At 48.8% G+C, this 21,226-nt stretch overlaps 1 protein-coding gene across 7 annotated transcripts in view; it reads right to left on the bottom strand.

Annotated features, from left to right (window-relative positions):
• TMEM150C (transmembrane protein 150C) overlaps positions 1-21,226 on the bottom strand; it is a 26,048-nt gene extending 4,822 nt beyond the window's left edge. The window contains exons 1-8 of one of the 7 annotated variants that reach the window (XM_059844054.1): positions 15,091-15,699; positions 13,679-13,885; positions 11,261-11,402; positions 6,046-6,130; positions 4,985-5,038; positions 4,836-4,868; positions 4,667-4,734; positions 1,095-1,222 (exon numbers count right to left, since the gene is read on the bottom strand). In XM_059844054.1, coding sequence (XP_059700037.1) covers positions 1,095-1,222; positions 4,667-4,734; positions 4,836-4,868; positions 4,985-5,038; positions 6,046-6,130; positions 11,261-11,267 — 375 coding nt within the window. In that variant the 5' untranslated portion in view covers positions 11,268-11,402; positions 13,679-13,885; positions 15,091-15,699. Of the gene's footprint in view, positions 1-1,094; positions 1,223-4,666; positions 4,735-4,835; positions 4,869-4,984; positions 5,039-6,045; positions 6,131-11,260; positions 11,403-13,678; positions 13,886-15,090; positions 15,700-16,302; positions 16,459-16,502; positions 16,634-21,024 lie in introns of those variants that run through there. The other 6 variants (XM_059844061.1, XM_059844058.1, XM_059844055.1 and 3 more) reach the window with 6 other exon arrangements.

Raw genomic sequence — 21,226 nt, 5'->3', positions numbered from 1 at the left:
CCATTACTGGGGGTCTCACTGCATCCCAGTGAGAGACAGAGCCTCAGAGTCAAACCCAAGCCCCACTGACTCTAACACCTTGATTTTCACTGTAGCCCTGACAGACACAATGGTGATCACAGGGGACACCCATCCCTACAGATGTGGCAGATGTTTGTTGCTATAGCGTTGCAGGACAGAGGGGGAATGGGAGGGCCCTCACCCAGACACCCACCACATCCAAAGAAGTCCTGGCACTCCTCTGCTGTGTCCCTCTCCTGACAGGTCTGAGGATCAGCAGGAGGTAGATTTAAAGCAACATATGTTTTAAAAGAAGGACACTGAGCTGTCTGCTAAATTTGTATGGGCATTTGTGCATCTGTTTGCACAGATGTGGCTGCAAACTTCCCGCTCAACCCTTTTACCCAGGGCAATCTGCGCCAACTCGCATGGCTCAAAAGATTCAGGAGGGTCTAAGCATTCAGGTGCAAACCCTGCTGGAGACACATGAAAAGTGATTGTGGCCCTTCATCTCAGCTCACAAGTGGCAGATAAAGGTGGCAGAGCAGGTAAAGGGAGGGCTGGTATTGTATTAGCTGAGAACTGCCCCGATGAAGGCAGGACTGATGCACCTGACTCCATGTTCTCAGAAGGCTAATTTATTACTTTATGATATTATATTAAAGAATACTATACTAAAGAATACAGAAAAGATACTTACCAAATGCTAAAAAGATAATAATGAAAACTCGTGACTCTTTCCAGAGTCCCGATCCAACTTGGCCCCAACTGGCCAAAGAGTCAAACAACTCACACCAGAATCCAATCAGGCAATCACCTGTGGGTAAACAATCTCCAAACACATTCCATGCATGAATACAACACAGGAGAAGCAAATAAGACAAGAATTGTTTTCCTTTTCTCTGAGGCTTCTCAGCTTCCCAAGAGAAAAATCCTGGGCTAAAGGATTTTTTCAGAGAATGTGAATGCCACAGGCTGGGGCATGTGCTTTTCCCAGGCTCACATCACAGCTGGCTCAAAGACCCAAGCAGAGCCACTAGAAAAGCAGGGAAGTCACATCACAGACAGAGCAGTCCAAGCCTGCAGAGCAGTACCTGAAAGTTGCCGAGTAGGGTCATCCCAAAAGAGGCCAAGCACAGAGCCACCAAGCCGCTGATGTTCAGCCAAGGGGTGAGCACCTTTGGCTTCAGCTGAATGAAGCGCAGGACAGCCACAACAAGTGCTGGGAAGGAAACACAAGGCAAGGGACATCAGTAGGGAGAACCTGCTGCAGCAAACACCTGCCTGGGGACTCACAGCCCCCTCCTCCTCTTTCTACCTGCAGGCTGGCAAGCTTTGTGCTTCTGCACTGCCCCCTCCTCCTTAATCAGGGACAAGATTAAGCACACAAAGCATTTCTCTTGTAATCCAGCTACAGCAAGCTCCAGGCTTCCTTTTCTCGTTATGCTTTGTCTGCAAATTTTCTGGGGGAAAGAACACCTTCCTGCTTGCCTGTGAAGCTCCCAGCACATAGTCCAACACATGCACACCATGCATTCACTTAGTGGCACCTGGACTTGCATTGCTTCACTCCACTCACGAGTGCTGAGCTCTGCTGGACGGCATATGTCAAACCCCCCTTGTATTTAAAAGCGTGTGAATGGCACATACATATTTCTATTCAGGGTTTGCCATAACGTCAACTGCCTTTTCTCCTTCTCTGGAACAAGTTCTGTTGCCACAAACATGAACCCAAATGTTGCACTAATTTTCCATGAAGAATGGAATAACATTTATTCCAATTCCCCCAAGTACTGTGGTATATGATACATGGTAGATATGATGTATGAAATATCATATGATATGGCATAACCCCAGAAGATACTCAAATTGTGTATTCTTGCCCTCCCTAGTAAATGGTGCATGGAACAACACAGAAACACAGGCAATCAGCTGGCCTTCAGATGTAATTCAAGCCAGACCACTAAAAACCAATTTAGTTGAACAGGGAAATTTGCTTGCTGGCAAACACCTTCTTATGCTCATGCTCAAATCAATAGCAAGTAGCTCATATTGTTGTAAAAAGTTTGCCTTAGCAAATTAGATCTGCACTTTCCACAAAAGTGCTGGTACAATATTGAAAATATATTATCCCTGGTATACTACTGAAAACATGGTTTAGGAAAATAAGGGCACTGTAAGTGAAAATTACCCAAACTGCAAAAGACATTTGAATTTACTCTCTCACAATTACTCTAGTGAATCAAACCACTCCAAATTCTTAAAAATGAGAACTTTGTTCCACCCCAAAAAGAGGATTTCTATTTTCCACCCCCAGGCAATTATTACGGACAGCCACTTGTGACTACTCAAGCTCATGTACAGGAACTTTTTAATTTCTGTACCTACAATACAGACTCCTGAAATTATGTGATCTTCTTCTAAAACCTGATGGGAATGACAAAAGGGGATTAAAAGCATTCCCAGCAAAACAATGGTATTTTCAATTTCAGTAATTCCCACATTTCTAGCATGTCTCTTAGTTTTCCTCTCCTTTAGCTTTGACATAACTAAGGTGGTCAGAGATACAAGCTAAAAGCAGCTCTCAGAAGTACACAAATACAGCAGAGGAAAGACTGACTTTATCCACAAAGCAGAGATTAGAACAGAACAGACTATTTCTGTTGGAAGGGGCCTACAACAATCATCAAATTCAGCTACCTGACCAATTCAGAGCTGAGCAAAAGTTAAAGCATGTTATTGAGGGTATTGTCCAGATGCTTCTTAAACAGGGACAGGCTTGGGGCATCAACCATCTCACTAGGAATCCTATTCCAGTGTTTGGCAGTTCTCTCAGTAAAGAAATGCTTCCTAAATTTCAGTCTAAACTCCTCCTGGAGCAGTTTTGAACCATTCCCATGTCCTGTCACTGGATCTGAAGAGGAAGAGATCCACACCTCCCTTTCTGCATCCTCTTCCCATTTATACTTGAGCCCAGTGTTATTCCATCCCAGGTGCAGGATACAACATTTAGACTTGTTTAATTTCATCCCATTAATCAGTGCCAAATGGTCCAGCTATTTAGATCCCTCTGGAAGGCACCTGGTTTCTCAGCAGAGTAGCAGCACCTCTCAGTTTGGGATCACCAGCAAACTTGCTCATGGTGCCTTCACATCACTCATTCAGATCATTGATAAAAATATTGGACAGACCTGGCCCTAGAACTGAGCCCTGAGGCACAGCACTGGTGGCTGGATGGCAGCCAGATGGGGCTTCTCTACAGCCCTGTGAGCCCTGCCCTTCAGCCACTTCTTCACCCAGTGCACCGTGAACCTGATGATCTCCAGAAGGTTGCTGTGAGGGACAGTGTCAAAAGTCTTATTAAAATCCAGAAAAGCTACATCCAACACCTTCCCTTCATCCACCAGGTGTGCGGCCTTATCATGGAAGGACATTGAATTTCTTTAACTGGACTCTCCCTTTGTGAGCCCATGCTGACTGTTCCTGGTGATTGCAGCATTCTTTAAATGTGTCCATATCATCTTGTCCATCATTTTTCCAGGAACTGAGGTTAGACCAACAGGTCTGTAGGTCTCAGAGTGTTTCTTCATGCCCTTCTTCTAGGCTGGAATAGCACTGGTTACCCTCCAGTCAGCAGGGCCCTCCCCAGAATCCCAAGACATTTGGAAGATGATAGAGAGGGGTCCTGCCCTAATATCCACTACTTCCTTCAGTATTCTGGGATGAATCCCACCCAGGACCAAGGGACTTGTGAGCATTCAGCTGATACATCTGGTCCCTGATAATTCCAGTGCTCACAAATGGACAGTCACTGCTCCCACACTTGTAGTCCTTCAACCCAGAGGACTAGATAACCCAAAGTCTATCAGCATTTTATTAAAGACTGAGGCAGAAAAAGCATTGAATGCCTTCTCTTTTTCTTCATCCCTATTAGTCAGGTTACAGCCTTTAACAAGTATCTGTCCAACATTTTCTTTAGGCCTCCTTTTGCCATTGACATACTTAAAAACACTCTTCTTGTCGTCTGAAACAACTCTGGCCAGTTTTAAATCAATTTGAGCTCTGGCCTTTCCTGTCTTCTCCCTCCATATACAAACCACAGCTCTGCAATCTTCCTGCAAAGCCTAAGCTCTCTTCCAGACACCATATAATGGCTTTCTCCCCTTAAGCCAAGCTGGTCTTCTGCCCCACTCTTCGAGCACAATCCCACACAGCTGGGTTGCCTGCTCCTGTGCTTCTAAGAGGTGCTTCTTAAAGACACTCATGGATACCTAAGCCCTCAAAAGCATATTCCTGTGATATTCTGCTAAGAACCTCCCCGAAGAGCCTAAAGCTTGCTTTCTTGAATTTTAGGAGATCAATTCTGCTTTGATTCCCTAAATTCCTTTTCTCTCATTACAGCAGAAGTTCTAAACTCAACCATTTCATGATCACTAAGGCCGAGACAGTCACCTACCATGACGCTTCCCACGACACATTTGCAGTCTGGAGGTTGCATTTCCCCTGTCACATTTCTTTCTTTGCAATGGGAAGAAGCAGCAATGACACATACAGTTCAAAAGGTTTCACATCATCACATTCAAGAAAAATATGTACAGGATATTACTTATGTTTCAGTGACTCTTAAAACAAACAGAAAGAAAGAAACTCCAGTTGTGGTTCCTACCTAGAAATGCTGCCATGTTCATGACTTGACTAAACACACAGCTTGCAGGAGGTGCATCACCTGCAATACTTGAAAATATAAAGTGTATCATTGTAACTCTAGGATGGCAAAGACACATAAATAGCAACTATTAACCAGAGCAGTACTTGGAAGAAAATAATTCATTTACCTTATATAAGGCGGTCTTTTGGGACCAGGTTTCCTAAGAGACACAGGAACAGGAATAAAGATTCAAGGTTTCTTTCCCATTTTGCTGTAATTGTTTCATTATTTCAAAGAAACAAGTGATTGACTATTAAGCCCACAAACAGCTCTTACCTATCTGGTACACTTAGTGGGAGAATTTTGTTATCTTCCACTGCTATAAAGTACCTGTCAAGTAAAAGGGAAAAGAAAAAAGGAAATAGTGTAAAACCTCATGCTAGCTTCCATTCTAAATAGCACTCAAACAACACATTAAGTGTTTCAAGCCCACTGGCAGGATCTGCTGGAAGATCCTGTGTTTCTCTCTGCCCAAGCAGGCAGTTTTATTATTTCTCAGTCCATGTGCCTTCCTTTGTGCTGCAACTGGTTTGCATGGTTGAGTAGACAAACAGGGTCACTGAACTGAGCTGCTTTAAAACCAACCAGCCAGGGGAATGTTTTCATTTTTACTTTGAGTCATTTTGACTCATCAAGTTTACTATAGCACTCCATCCACAAAAGCTATTTTAATAGAGAGGGGATAGGAGAAAAACAGCAAGCAGTAGAGGTCAGACAAAAGGCTTAAGCTGCCCCTGCTGCTGAAAAACAGCATCCATAGACCATGGCCAGAGCCACATCCTATAACATAATTGCTTCTCAGCCTGAGCATAGCTGCTGATCACACATTTTTCACTCCCAAATTCATGCTGCAGTCATCTGCCTGCATGCTTGAAGAGAGCCCAGCTCAGGGCATGTCTTATGTGCATTTTGGTAAGAAGCATGAGAGAGAAAGTGAGGTGTCAGCATTAAGCTGCTGGCAGGTTTTCAGTGTGGTGCTGGATGCTGCAGATTTTGAATTTCTACCCCAAAGCAGAGCCTAAGTGTTTCTCCAAGAACTCTGCTGAGTCATTCAAAGAAAATGTCATGAGAGGAAATTTTTACATTTTTGGCTGTTTCTTTTAAGGCAGCTCCCAGTAGCACATACCAGGAAGAAAGCAAGGTCAGCAACTTGGCCTGGGGAGCACAGAAACCCAGGGATAAAAATGTGATGCTTCAAGCCATGAAGTGGCACAGGCTGGCCCCTGCCCCTATCATGTGCTTTCCCAGTCCCACAGTAGCTCAAGGGCTACAGCATCCCCAAAAGACTCTCCTTAATGAGAAGCAGCATCCCAAATAACCAGCAGGAGATAACTTACACTATCCATAATCCAGCTGATGTAAACAGGGTAAAGACAAGAGGTAAAAACATCCACACGCTGCATTTCTTCCCATCCATACCTGCTAGAAACAAAGAAGAAAGGAAAAACAGAGGGCTGAGGCACCCACCCTCCTCAGCCCCCCTCTTCTGAGAGCAGGAAGGGCATCCCCACAGCAGTGCCGAAGTACCAAGCTGCTCATGGTCACAAGGGGTTAATCTGTGCCCGCAGGCAGCATCCTCTGCGAGGTTTGTAACAACCGAGGCACCGGAGCCCAGCAGCGGGGGACTTTTCAACCACACCTACAGAATTTAAGTGGTTTTCAAAGCACTTCTCTCAAGGATTTTGTGCGAGGTGACCACAAGACCTGCAGCTCTGATTCCCTGCTACTTCCCACGCGCACAAGGCAAGGCAGCCTCCTACCGAGGATCATTACCAATTCCCCACGCTGCCTCAGCTTCAGCATGGAGAGAGAGGGAAGCCCGTGCTGGCATCATCTCCACAAAGGGCACAACCAGCTCCCATCCTGGCCATAGCAAGCAGCTAAATATAGCGTCTGGCCACACGTAGAGCGGAGCCAAGCTCCAGTGCCGGCTCCCAGCGCGCTGTCGGGAGTCGGGATGAGGCTGCCAGCAGCATCAGCCCTTGACACGCAGGCACGGTGAAATCCTGCATGTGGCGTGAGAATGCTGCGGACAGCGCCTCCCGGGGAAGCATTTGTTCTCCAGGCAAGATCATGCTGGACGAGCATCTGGAATGCCGGGGCTGTTCCTGTAATATGTGCAATTCAGAAGCGCTGCTGTGCTGCGGACACAGAGAGTCAGTCCTACGTCTCCATGAGAGTCCTTTGATAACGGATCAAGTATTCTCTCATGCTCTGTCCTCCTCCATAAATGTTCCTCCAGGCACCAGCACAGCTAAGAGACACAAAGAGAGGGGAACAACACCGGGCTCACAGGTCCAGCTTTACTTTCACCAGGGCAGCAGCACCTGTGCCCCTGTGCTCTGCCCCCCTCCGTGCTGCAGGGCAGGCATTCCCTGGGGCCACCAGCACCCACATGGCATAGTGAGGCACCCTGGGGTGCCAGGACAACTTAGAGATGACAGCCTCTCACTCGAGCCTGCTTGCATTTCCAGCTCAATTACCTTGTCCAGGTCCTTGTCCATCCCCTTGCCCCAGAGAAGAAAGTATCTGTATTGTCATCCTCCTCCTCTCAACTGCCCTGGCCTTCCTACATCTGCAGCACAGAGCCATGGTCTGCTCCCTGCTGTGAAGACCCAGAAGAGAGTCAGCACCCTCACCATGTCACAGCAGCCCCCAGCTCACTGCTCCCCTAAGGCACCCCAAGCTGCCAAGGACACGCTGGCTGGACTGCTCGGGGTCTCAGGCACCAATTCCTGCCCTGCCTCACTGGGACAGAGGCTGAAGAGTTTGAATGAGGCTCCCCACACACTCTAGAAGGCATGGCACTCTCACCTCTACAGGTCAGCTATCTTGTTTTCCCTGCAAATGGCCTAGCAGGGGTACAAAACAACACCCTGGCAGTGCCCAGATCACACCTCACTTGCATGAGGCCACGATTTGGTGCTGTTTGTACAGACAGCCTGGAGTAAGGCCGAATTCCAAACCTTAAAAGACAGAAAAGCAGTCAGATAAGGTCTCTTCTCTGACCTGGGAGCAGAGAGAACTGCAGACAAGGAGCATGAAATGATGCAAGTATTAAGCATGCTGATTTAAAAGGCAGGCAGCTCCAGTGTACACACAGATCTTTAGAACAGTGAACAGATCAGAAGAAATTATCAGCAAGAAGGACTACATTTCCCATCTCTTCTATTCCTCTCCTCCAGCACAGGAGACACAGCATCTCCCATTTCTGTAACCCGCACAGCTCCTGCTGTCGTGCTTGCAGCTATTCCATGAAGTGCTGCCCTTGCCTTTTCCTCCTGCTGCAGCACTGCAGCAGCATTCCTTAGCTGGTGTTGGATGGTGCTGTGGTACTGGGAGACCTGTGACAGCAATCTCAAGGACCACTTCCAGGTGGCAGCTGCCATACCTACCACAGGACCATGTCCTTGACAGCCTCTGGCAGCACAGTGCCCAAGTGCCAGCACCCCACACAAGGGTGACTGTGATAACTGTGACCAAATTCCCCCCTCCTGTCTTGGCTGAAGGGAGCAGGCAGGTAACACCACCTCCTGTTCCAGCACTTGTCTGCCCTTCAAGGTAATTACTGCTGTGCTCGACTCTCCTCTGGTCTCTGGTGGTGGATGGATTGAGCCAAGGTAACACAATTGTTTCATGTCAGATGGCACATCTTATTATTTACCCTTCACCCTTGGAACCGCATGGAAGTTTCATTTACACAATGAAAGCAAACAGTAGCCATAACACCTGTCCTCATAAGGGGTTGCTGCAGCTCCTCCACCTCCCAGCATGGAAGCAGCAGCCTTCACAAGCTATTTCAGCATTGCCTGATGTGTAGAGAGGGAGGGCTTTTCTCCCAGGCAGAGCAGCAAGGCAGCACACAAGGACATGGACTCCACACCAGAAGTGGGGAAATGTGAGAATTCTGTGTAGATAGCCACTGCTTTGTGCTGAGCTCTAAAATGGAGCAAGGCCAAGACTAGTGCCGAGTCAGAGTCAGAGCAAGATGGCTACAGACCCACCTCCTTGGAAAACAGCCCTCTGTTTAATATTCCCTGTGCCACACTGAGTCCCCTTCCATCAGCCACTAACAGAAAATGATATCTGAAATCACTGCGTATTAAATGAGCAATCAGTGCAGAGCACAGTGTCCTGATGGGAAGCCAGCTCCATAATTCAGAGACCCTAATCCCAGCCAGTTAAAAAGAAGGAAGCCACCTGCATCTGACAGATGAAATACCAAAAACAGGAAAGAAGGGTCCCTTTCCTCCATGTCCCCAAACAGCAACACCTTTTAATGCTGGCCATGGCTCGGATACGTTTCAGCATCCCAGCATGGGCAGAGGATGGTTTAAAACACGCTCAGCACCTGCACATTCCTCACTTATTCTCTGCTGTGTTATTCAGGTGTCAGGAACAAAATTACATGTAATCCCAACTTCTTCCAAAGGAGAAACCCGGAACATGTGTCAAACCTGCCTAGCTTTGTCCTAGTGTTCAGCAGACACCATTCTGAGATGTCTTTGGGTTAGCCTTTGGGTTAGCCTTGTCCCCTTCAGGGATGTCCCCAGTGTTTCTATCTTCAAGCTGGGTGACCCCTGTGCACACTAAGACCAGCGCCTCTGAAAGCAGACAGGAACAAGAGAACAAGGATCCCAAACATCATCCTCTCCTTCAGCACCACACCAGTTTAGCCAAAGGAAAGTGCCAAGAGAGATAGGAAAAATAACCAAAATTCTTTATGGGAAATATAGAAACAAACTCTTTGACAGTTAATTGCTCCACAGGGATGACATCAAACCAAACTTCCTCTCCACAGCTCTGTTCTGCCTTGCTGCCATGTCCAGTGATGCCAAATCTGAGCAGTCAACTCCAGCTGGCAACAACAGCAATCTCTGCCAGCCCATGTTCTCCCAAATAACCACGCTGCATCCAAGAGGCAGTTGGTAATTTCCCATAGCCATTTGTCTTCCATCACTAAGGCTTGCACAGGCAGGCACAGAAAGCCCTCATGGCGCAATGGATTCACAAAACCAACAAAAACATTTTCAGTAATCACAGCTGACCCAGCCCACCTTCTCAAAAGCTCACATGTGGCTTTCCAATCCCTCTTGACACACACTCTCACACCAGCACTGCAAAACCCCTGTTGAGGTCTGCTCCTGCTGCCATCTGAATCAGGGTCAGAACTGAAAAGAGTTTCACATTAGCACTGCCCCGGTGTGTGTCTTGAGAATTCCTCTCAATGCAAGCTTACTCATCTCCAGTTCCATTTTTATGTCTAAATCTGCTTAGACTGTCAGCTGCTTGCTCTGCTTTTTTTACCATTGCCCTGCTCTACACCCTCAACCAATTAAGCTTCCGTTCCTCTAATGTACACACTTCAATTACAGCAGGCAGCTCACCAAACATATACTGCTGCTTGCTCAAGGTTCATTTAATATGGACATCTTCATTCCATCTGCCAAGCAAAGTTACAGGCTCCTCCTGAAGTTGCTTTCACCAGAAAACATGAATGTAAGGAAGGACAAAATTACCACATTAAGAGAGTCATACATCTTTTTTAAGACTAAAGCATGCAGATGCATTTGAAATGCATAATAAGCCAGAGCAACACTCCTGCATTTCACAGCACTAGGCCATTGGGTTATTTCAGAGAATAGGTACAAAGGCAGGAGCACTACGAGAAGGAGGACACTGTTCAAAACATAGAGCAAGTCATAAAGAATTGCTGCCAGTCAGCAACAATCAAAGGGGAACAAACACATTCTGTCTTTGGGGGAGCCCACTATAGATCTCTGTTGCTTTTAAAAGAAAAAATAACCCCAGTCACTTGATAGCTAATCACTGTAACTGAGTGGATACAAACCAGCACATTATATAACCTGCCACCCACAAGTCACAAATGCCAACATAACAAAGCAGGGCGTTTTCAGGTTTATCTCAAGGTTTCCAGTGTGAGTGCACAATGAGAGAGATAAGATGTGACAGAGACTTGTAAATACATAACAAAAATGGTGGGGTAACAAGAAAAGAAGTGATCCCCTCTGTCAGCAGGGTAGGATGTTCTGCTTGCTCCAGGTACCCACCTACCATCTCATGGCTGTGCAGAAATGCCATTTTCATTTCATTTATACAAGAGGAATGGGAAAAGGTAAAGACATCTCTGGGTTGTGCGTGGGGGAAGCAGGAGAGATGCTTCAGTAATCCTGCAACAATGTCGAGGCAATGTTTTCACCCATGGCAACATCAGTACATGTTTCTTGTCTCATTTCACACACTGTGACTGCATTCAGTGTGCTAATGAAACGCTCTGGCCAACATAAACCTATCAGAGATGGGCCAAGTGCAACAAAGGAATGAAACCTTCTAATCACCAAAAAACAGGGGCAGTAAAGGATATCACTGTGGATATTGATATCCACAGTGTCTGACTCGGAGATATTCCTGCAGCACTACTGGGCCCTGAGGCCAGTGTGTCCCATTGTACCTCAGAAAGGGCCCTTGGTTTTCTGCTTCTTGCTGCCCCACAACTTTCACCCCCAGTCCCACATGGGTGCAAGTACTTACAGGCCATTTAGCAACCAGTGCTGAGCCGCTGTTTTACAGCCAGAGACACCGACTCTCAACTCCTGTGGGCTGTGTCTGCCTGTCTCGCATTTGGCGCTGCACGAACCAGGCACACCCCGCTTCCAGACCACGCTCCTGGGTGCTAGAAAAGAAAAATTAATCTGGTTTGCCACCACAGGACTAAAGGGGTGGTCTGCAGGCTATGACCCATGGACCTATGCCAGATCACACTGACTTCCATGAGGTCCCACTCATATCATGAGCAGGGCTTGGGCAGTCGTGGCCCTCAGCCTGAAAACAGGTAAAGGAGGCAGAGAGAGAAGCTAGGTAAGGCAGAGGCAACATCCAGCTCAGACAGAAGGAGCTGGGGCAGCAGGCACTGAAACCAGGCAGGAGCAGCCAGGGTGAGCTGAGAAGTGCATTGTGCAGGTGCTGTGTGTTTCTTTGCCCCAGGGATCCCATTCTGCTAGGGAACACTCACTGCAAGACACAGCCATCCCAGCTCCTCCTGACCCCAGGGGCTGCACAAACCAGGTGACAACCAGTTCCCAGTGAGTCCTCCCAGTGAGTGCTGGACTGCTCACCTCCCAGGGCAGATGCCTTACTCTCTCCAAGTGCAGATGTTCAGAAATACAAGTAGCAGCTTAGTGAGCAGCTGCAGTGGGAGCTGCAGGTTGCGGTGGTGGCTGGAGCCACATGCAAGGGGCCATGAACCTGGCATCTACCCTTTGCTCAGCAAAGGGCACGGAGACCTGTGGCACAAGGGTGGCTGGTCACCCAGAGACTCTGTAGAAGCCAAATAAACAGCCAGAAGGCCCCAGACTAAATATCACAATTGGAAGGGGCACAGAGACTGTGAGGGTATAAAAGGCCAGAGATTCCTTAGTGCAGGGAGTCCCCCTGAAGGCATCAATTCAAGCTGTTAGGGTGTTACTGCACCATGATTAAATTACTTAAAGGGTCCAGGCTTCTGGGACTCTGCTGTGGGAAACCTGGGGTCCAGCCAGTGAGGAAAACCTGTCTGACTGTGTAAATGTGGGGTGTGTGGGGAGTCAAGCAAGGCACACATCAGCTTAATGGAACCACTCACTGTGAAAGGGCTTCAGTCTCAGCAGTGACAGCCTGGGGTGGTGGGAGTGTGACTGACAGAGTGGCTTCTGGGTGGTCAGACAGCAAAGTTCCCTTAACACAGAGATACTCAAGACTGGAGCCACTTTCACCAGACCTCTGAGACACAAGGGAAATCTCTAGCAGAGCAGTCTCACACCACCACCACAACCACAGGGGCATATCTTCCCCTTGAGAGTCCTTTGGTTTGGGATGCTGGTGAGAAGGGCACTTACCTCAAACTCCCAGCCAACCCCCAAACTAAAGAGTTGCTAGGTGCTGGAAAATGAGGAGGGCTATCTATCCCAAAAAAAAAAAAAAAAAAAAAAAAAAAGACACCAACATTCTCCTTGCTTCAGCTGTGCTGTGAGGAAAGAATCTCTGAAACCATCTCCTTGCTCAGCAAGCAATACAGAAATGCAGACTGATGCTATGGCAAAGTCCAGGAAGTCAGAATCACTGAGCAGACAAGCTGTCCAGTCCACAATTGTCCTTCACCTCAACCACCCCAATCTAATGAAGCAGCAACAAGCAGATTGAGTATTTCTCCTCCCATAACGTACAGAGGTCTTGACAGGGTATTAATAAATTGATCAAGGTGTTTTATTTGCTCCTCAGTTCTAAAAATCACAAATGTCTTCAATCATTTCCAACATGCACCAGCAAGCCAAGCCAAGCCACACATTAGGTAAGAAGGGGGAAGGAAGTCTGCCCCAAAGGTTTGTCCCATTATAAGGAAAACAATGTAAGTGTTGGGTGTGGCAAAGAACACTTAGCAGGGAGGTGAAACTTCAAGCGTTGACTTACAAAGAGCTTTGAAGGTAAGGAAAAACAGACAAGCCCAGGGGAACAGACTTGGCAGAACGTTATTCCTGATCATATTGTCTCCTCCTGTAGTTTATGGATGAGAGTACACGCCCCGCAAGGCCAGAAAAATTCCAGGTCCCCCTGCTTTTTCTACCCTGTCATTGGTTTTTCCCCATCAAAGAGAAAACACACACTCAAGCTACAGAGCTTCTCATGGGTGTAAGCAGGACTTCTCCCACCTATCTACCCTGTCTTTCATCTCTCTTATCCCTTTCACCCCTCTCCTATTCACCTTTTGGACGCATAAGCTCCTTTCTTCACTGCACTTTGCAGCTTTACACTTTTGGAGAGATGTACACTGTTCCCAGAGCAGCATTTCCTTTGGTAAATGCAACTCGTCCTGGGGAAAACACCCAAGGCCTGTGAGCTGTTAGGGACTGTGGCAGAGCACACTGTTTCCCAGGACAGTTTTCCCTCACCAACCTCTTCAGCCTGAGGACTTACACTTCCTCCACAGAAAGAAGTCCTCCTCTTCAGGTATTAACCACCAAAGCCCCAGAGGAGCAGCAACGAGGTGATGGGCCAGAGGGTGAGCTACAAGGAATGGAAGTGCAGTACCCATGTCGTGGCTCTTGTCACCCCACTGAAGTGGCCTCCTCTGGCACAGGGATTGTCTTTTGACTCTGTTGAGACCTGTGGAAATCATTTGCCCTGAGAGGCAAAGTATGAGGTAAGCCATCATAGACAGGCATTTCTGTGGTGTTCACCACTTCATTGCCAGCATTCCTTATTTGTAGGAATTAATTTCCTTGGTTTACCAGTGTCTCAAGCTGCTACAACCATAAATTGCAGTTTGTAGGGTGTTTGGGTGAGCTACAGTAGGGAGGTGCTATAGAGGGTTTCCCTTCAAGCAAACACAAGGGACAGCTTCCAGCTGTTAAACAGGGGCCAAGCCTGTGTGAGCAGCCTCTACACTGCATCCAAAGGGATTATTACTTTTTAAGTCTATTGAAATATTTTCAGAGACAGACTTTCTTGTAGGAGACCACATTAAACTACCTCTAAGAGCCAAGACCACGCTGAGGAGGCTCTCTCTGACAAAAGAAAACCATCCTCAGTGTCTTGGCCAGGCAAAACCCACTCTTGCAGTCCTGTGCCAAAACTGAAGGGCCACTGGCTCTTCTGGTTTAGGCAGTCCCTACTATTAATACCAGTGGTTCCTCAGTGGAGCAGGAAATAATACAGCAAGAGCAAAAGTTCTCTCCCTAAGTACCTGGACCTGTCCCAGCTCAGGAAATTGCAGGGAGGATGCTGGACACTCTCCCCACCATTGCAGCAGATCAGCCCACATCCTCCAGGCTTTTGCTCCCTTCCCTTTGCTACCCATGGGAGAGGCAGCCCAGACCTCTCCCTGGCAGGCAGGACCATCCAGCAGCAAGCTCAGCATTAAAAATGTGCAATAAACCCCATGTGAGGTAACCTATAGCTGTTTGAACAGTTCCTTCCATGGTTTCTGAAGCTGTATCAGTCTTTTCCTCTCTTCCCATTCACTCTGCCCTTCCCTCTTCACCTGTTTGCAATGTGTTTTTCTTCCTTTTCATTCTCATCCTACCCTCATCCCTGAACCTCAGGTGACCTCTTCTGCAACCTGCAGGGACCTAAGGCAAGGAGAGACTTTTGCAAGTCTTCTTGAGACAGCAAAAGGCCACAGTTATTCCCATTTTAGACACCAAGGCCAGTGATTTGCTCATTGAGATGTCACACTGGAAATCAGTGGCACAGAGGAGTTTGCACTCAGAGAGTCCTGGTCAAAGCCTTCTACTTCAGCAGCAGCCTCCTCAGCTGCCACCACCCCCTATCCCAGTGTATCCTTCCCAATATATTGCCTAGGATCATGTTTGTCTTTTCTCACAGACCTTTCTTTGCTCCCATTTAACCTGCAATCACAGCTCATTGCTTCAGCTTGGACTGCAGGATAGGGACATTAAAGTCTCTCTGTTGGGCCAAACTGCAATCTTGCAATCTCAGGCTGCCCGGATACGGCTGGGGGAAGAGAGAGAACCACAGACATGACATTTCTTCCAAGAAAAAAAAAGAAATCGAAAACATTGGTGTTCTTACAGGCACACATCCCTGCTCTGCATCTGAAAAGCAAACACTGCAGCACTAAGAGTCTTATAAGGGGAAATGAAACAACTGCACTTTCAGCACCAAGGTTCAGAAAATGCTGACAGCTGGGCATGGATAAACCACAAGAAAACAATTTGACTTTAAATAGTTTGGCGGTGAAATCAGAAGCAAGGCATTTGTCAAGCAACTAGGAGTCCCCTGTCTTCATCCCATTACCCAAAGGCAGAAAGTGGGCAAGAATCAAGCCCCCTTCTTTTAGGCACTGTCATCTGCTTGAGCAAGACACAACAGGCAGCCAGTGTCAGGATATACCTTCCACACACTGTCCTCCTCCATATTGAATTGCTATTCCTAATTAACCATGCACGTGTGCACTGCCATGGCATGGGGACCGCGTGAATGTTGATCAGACAACCCTTAGGGTCACTTTCACAAGCAGCTTTGCTTGAAAAGGAAAAAAAAATTAAAAAATTAAAAAACAGGCAGAAAGGTTAACTCATAATTTCTGCAACCTTTACATCTTAAGGGCTCTGAATCAAAGGTCTGCAACAAGCACGATGCTCTTAACTAAAAGCTAAGCCTGAGATCCCAAGTGCCCCTGGGACATCAGCACCCAGCATCTTTCTATCACTCAGAGAGAGGATGTCGCCCTTCCTTCCCTGAGGCACCCCAGCACAGCTGAAGGGCCTCTCTCGACACCTTAAATTCCCTCCAGGGAATTTAACCGGACACAGCCTGCACATCCTGACAGGACATCCTGACAGGATCTGGGGAAGGCAGGACCTGTCCCACCCCACAGCCTCAACCCAGGTGAGCTCCTTCACAGACCCCTCTGCAGCAACCTGGCCGAGGACCCCGCCGAGGTCTGCCACCACCTCATCCCGCAGCGCCGAAGGGACGGATTCACGGGGGGGAGGGACGCCGAAATCATCAGCCGGGAGAGCTGTTCCACAGCTGGCTCCTTCGGGCCCAGGGTGAAGCGGCTCTAATGCTCTTACCTGGCCCGTGTCTGCCCGCGGTGCCACAGGGCGCTGCCGGACAGGCAGCGCGCCGCTCCCGGCTCTGCCGCAGCCCCCGCGGCGCCCCCCGCCCCAGCCCTGCCCCGCTCGCAGCTCGGGGGCTCCGGGGCACCCGCACCGCGCCCGGGGCGGCGGCGACAAGGGAGGGGATGGCTGGCGCTGCCGGGAGCGGCTCCTACCTGCGCACCTGCGGACGGCTCCGGCTCCGGCTCCGGCGTCCGGGCTCGGTCCGAGCCCCCGCCCCGCCGAGCCCCGCCCCGGACGGGCGGGCCCGCTGCCGCCGCGGCCACCGGGGGCTCTGGAGGGCTGCGGGCCCGTGTGTCGCTCTGACCGCCGGGCTTGGGCTGCCGGGACGCGGCCACAGCCTCCCCGGCCCTCAGGGCACCCCTCGGGCCCGTGTGCCGGTGCCGCGGCCGTGCCGCTGCCTGCGGGCTGTCCCCGGTGGGGCCGTGCCAAAGGATCCCTGCTCCGCCTTCTTCCCTGCCCGCCCTTCCAGAGCAGGGGCACCTGCCCGGCCTGCGGCTCCGGGCGCGCCCTCAGCTCCGAGCCCTCGGAGGGGCCGGGGAGGGCTCGCCTCACAAACCCCGCGCGTTCGCAGCCCTCCCGGGGAGCGCCGAAGTCCGGCTGGCTGTTTGGAAAGGGAGCCTCAAGGGTGCAGCCGCTCAGTTGCAAGAGACCCCAGGAAGAGCCTCTTTCACCCCTTTTCCCTTTCCTACTGAGTAGTGGGCTTTGTGATCTCTGTGAAGTATCCCTGTGGATGGAATTTTGAGAAGAAACATTCCCAGCAAAACAGCTCGGTGATAACCATTTGGGACAGTTTCTTGGGGTGGAAGGGTCGCTTCGCTCTCTGATCTTTAAGGGATTAAGTCAATGTGAATGCTACGGCTTCTTTTTCCTCTTCCTCCCATCTGTCTCTGTCAGGATGACTGATGTTATTCAGCGACTGTCTTGTTTGTTTTCCTAAAATTCATATTAGGTAGCACTTAGTCAAAATTTTGTCCTGGTGCCATCACTTATGAACCAACACAAAACAGACAGATGCCTAAATCCATGTCAGCCCCCAGACCTGAGCTGAGTTATACATCAGCAGTTTATCAGTATTTTGTAGGCTGCCCTTCTAGCAAGCAACACTCCTTCACCCTGCAGCTTTGGCCCTCGTGCAACATTCTGAATTGATTTCGTGTTTCTGATCCCCAGGGATGGAAAACCCCTCAGAGTGCTGATCCTCAGAGCAAGTGCTGCACCAGCAGGTCCCCTGAGCCCTTACCCAAGTGGCTGCATCACCAAGGGAGAGGACAGATGCTCCCACAGAAAGGCATGTACTGTGTATGCTTCTCGGTGTTCTAAAGGCCAAGGGGGCTATTTTTAGAGCTGAAATAACATTCCTCCTGCTTTGGTATTTCAAATCTTATGTTATCCTGGACTAATAAATGTTTCCTTGCAGCATTTGCTTTTTTTGCAACCCCACAAAATCCAAAGATCTTGGCCAGGTTTCCCCTCTGCATGCACCTGGCACTGCCCCATGGCACTGCCACATTTAGGAGCTACAAGTGACTTCCAGGCACGGCTTTCCTTGGGCAAGGAGCTGCTATTGCCTCCATGTCACCAAGACAGGCCCAAAAATCAGGTGCCTGGAAAAAAATATACTTAAGATATCAGGATTAACCACATCCCTCCCTGCGAGGCTTCTTGTGACAGCAAGAGTCAAGGAAGCTCACTTGAAAAGTAATAGAGGGGAGGTCTTTGAATCCCAGTACCCTGGGGCTTTCAGCAGCTGAGGCTGAAGAAAAACCTTCTGTCAAACAGGTGAGAAGTGACTGTGCTGGACCCCAGCAATTTTGGCCAGAAAGGAAAATGCAGCAACTAACCAGAAAGTGCCTTAGTCACTTCACCTCTGCTGCCAGCCAATGCTGGAAGGGAAACAATGCACCATATGGGATTTTAAGGCAATTGCATTTTTGGTAAACTCTGAGTGTCTGAGACATTTTGTTCACAGCTCCTTTTTGAGCAGATGGTGTCCCTCTGAGTGCTGGAAAACGTATGATGCTGACAGGCCCACCAAAAACCTATCACAAATTTAAAAAAATCACAGCTTGAAAAAAGGGCACAGCCTGGGGACAGCAAGCATGTGTTGGAGCCCACCCAGTGCAGGAACTAAGAGAGATGCAGGGAGGCATCAGCCATAAAGGGTGATGTTACCTGGGTCCTTGGAGATATTTCCTACAATGATTTCTTCATGGAACACCATGGGAGGAGCAGCCCCTCTCCCACGACCCTCATCCTGCAAAGCAAAGCAACCTCATGCCCCTCTAGTTGCTGTCCTTCCCAGGCTGAAATTACCATTGAAGACTGGCTGTGGTTATCCTGGACTGGAGTTCTTTGGGGGAGGAAAAGGTACATAAAGATGAGGAAAAGGGAATTGCTGTGAGTTTGCTTTCAGTTCTGGGAGATAGATGTCTTCTAAAACTATATTTGCCACCTTTTCCTCCTGTCCTGCTCCTTTCTGCTCCAAGGTGGAGTGAGGCCTGGCAGGAAAGGTTGCCCACCCAGAAAGAGGAGCGGTGGGGAAAATGGGCATAGGGACCACTCAGCATCAGCCATTGGAGCTGCTCCACACTCTGAGGCTTGTATTAAATACAGTTAAAACTGTTAAGAACCAGTTAAAACTGTTTCTCAGTTGAAGTGTTAACCCTCATTTCATTAGTCAGATCATCTCCTATCAAGCCATCTGTTCCTTTATCGAGCTTTTCAAATATTGTGATAGACTTCATATCTCCAAATGCCCTGCTGATAAACAGATGCCACCTAAGCAAGCCCACCTGTGGCTTGGCTTTGACAAGGTGTGCTCAGGGTGGCTGGAGAGGCAGTGACCTGCAAGGTGCATTCTCTCACCCTAAGAAACATCCCCAGATTTCCAGCCCTACAAGATGAAGCTGTTCCCAGTTCACCTACATGATCCCAACTGAGGAAAATTCACCTAGATCAGGGAATGGAGCAGCAAATTGAAGAGACCCATTCCATCTAATTGCAGCAAAGTGATACCATTTGAATGTTAGGAAAAGAAATTGAGAAAATGGAAAAACAATTATATATTTTTTTCGTAAAAAGAGAAGTAAAAACCAAATACTGCTGTGATAGCAAATACAGGTGATAAAGAGGACTTGTAGTCAGGGTGTGAACTCTGGGGAAGAAACCTTGTAGTGCCAGTGTATGCAGATGAGAGCTGCAGACTGGTGTGCCCTGGTCCCAGGGGGTGTGTATTCTGGCCTGGCAGGAGGACAGTCCTACATGAAGCACAGAAAATGGTGTGAAAAAAAGGACTGGAATCATGTTAGTCAGGAAAATTTAGTAGCCACGTGAATACAAAGGTGAGGCCTGCTGTGCAGATGTGGCAAGCACCATTTCACCTACATATCTTATCTGTGCTGCTCATTGGAGCCTTTCCTCCAGTCATTTTCCAAGTCCTGCAAAAGGAGATTTTTTAAATTGTTCTGCAGGCAGGCTTTGCTGCTCATCCACTCCTCTTGAACAGAAGATTTACCTTTAAAAATGTGTGGGGCAGGGCCTTTACCTGCACTGGGGCCACTGGGCTTCCTTGCCCTTTTGGATTTAACCCCATCTTGGCCATGGCTGGTGCAGGAAGGGAGAGGCAGTGGTACAGCTCCTGGAGTCACTTGTCTGAAATCCAGGGTGGGAATTCTTTCACCATTTTCTCAGAAAAAAGCCTAAATCAGGGTTTGACTCTTCAGGGAATGGGGCAGCAGGAGATGGACTCACTAAAAGCAGTACACCCCATGTGCAAGGGGTGATTTAAACAGCAAAAGCCTGCAAACCATTCAGTGGGGAGTTTTTCCCATGCAGGGGCTCCCCAGGAGTTCTATTTTTTCCCCTGTTCTCACCTGTTTAGTGAGGCTGGTGCTGCTGGGTAGAGGTTTTTTGCCAGAGGTTTCTGCTCCTGGGCCAGGCACAACTGTGCCAGAGCCACTGTGGTAGCTGGGGCACATGGGCACCACATGCCCCCCTTTCCCACTGGGCTCTGCTTTCAGTTTTGCTTTTCATTCTTCCTTTAAAGTAAGATCTTACGGGAAATTGCACCGTGATTCCCATAAACAGCCAGAACGTGGTGAGCACCCTGTACACAAATACCCTTTCCCCTTAAAGGGTAGAGCTACAAAACAGCCTTGGGGTGAAAATATCCAGCTAATACAAGTCCAGCATGGCCATGCCTTTGGGAATGCTGTCTGGGAGCTGGTAGATCATCCACCTCCCTCCAAACTGAGAGGCCTCCCAGCTGCAAATGCCCCAAACATCATCTAACCAGAGCCCATAGGTCAGCCACCACACTTCCCGCCTTCCATGGATTCTCAGGCTCTTGTGGCCACAGAAAACCTTTTAGAAGAGCTTTTTTTTTTTTTTTTTTTTTTTTTTTTTTTCCCTAGGAGCCTCCCACCCCATCAGCTGAATGTGATTCCTGCAGTCAGGCCACATTTCCCATCTGCTGGGCTTATTTCTAGAAAGCTGTGCTGGCTGCCAGCCGGGGACAGCAGTTGCCTTGCACTTCCAAGCTGCAGAGGGATGCAGACATTGCCGGGGCTTACCAGGGAACAGCAGAGCCTCTGGAGGGACTGGGCAGAGCAGAAATCCACCCCTGATGCCCCAGGAATGCAAACCCTGATGCATTTCTTCAGCACCAGCACTCACCCTCTCCCTGCGGCGTCTTTCTCAAGACGTAACTTCAGTGCTAGCAGGTTTTGCTCATCACTCCGACTCCAGGGAGTACCCCAGTGCAGCCCAGCCCAACTGCAGCAGGGATGGGGTCAGATGGAGCCTGGAAGTTTTCTGCAGAGCCTGGAAGTCCTCTGCAGTCAGCCCCCACTGCCTTGGCCTCACTTCACACCTTGGC

The sequence above is a fragment of the Haemorhous mexicanus genome, chromosome 4 (genome assembly GCF_027477595.1).
Source record: "Haemorhous mexicanus isolate bHaeMex1 chromosome 4, bHaeMex1.pri, whole genome shotgun sequence".
NCBI classification, from domain to species: domain Eukaryota; kingdom Metazoa; phylum Chordata; class Aves; order Passeriformes; family Fringillidae; genus Haemorhous; species Haemorhous mexicanus.
This window is presented reverse-complemented; position numbering and strand designations above follow the sequence as displayed.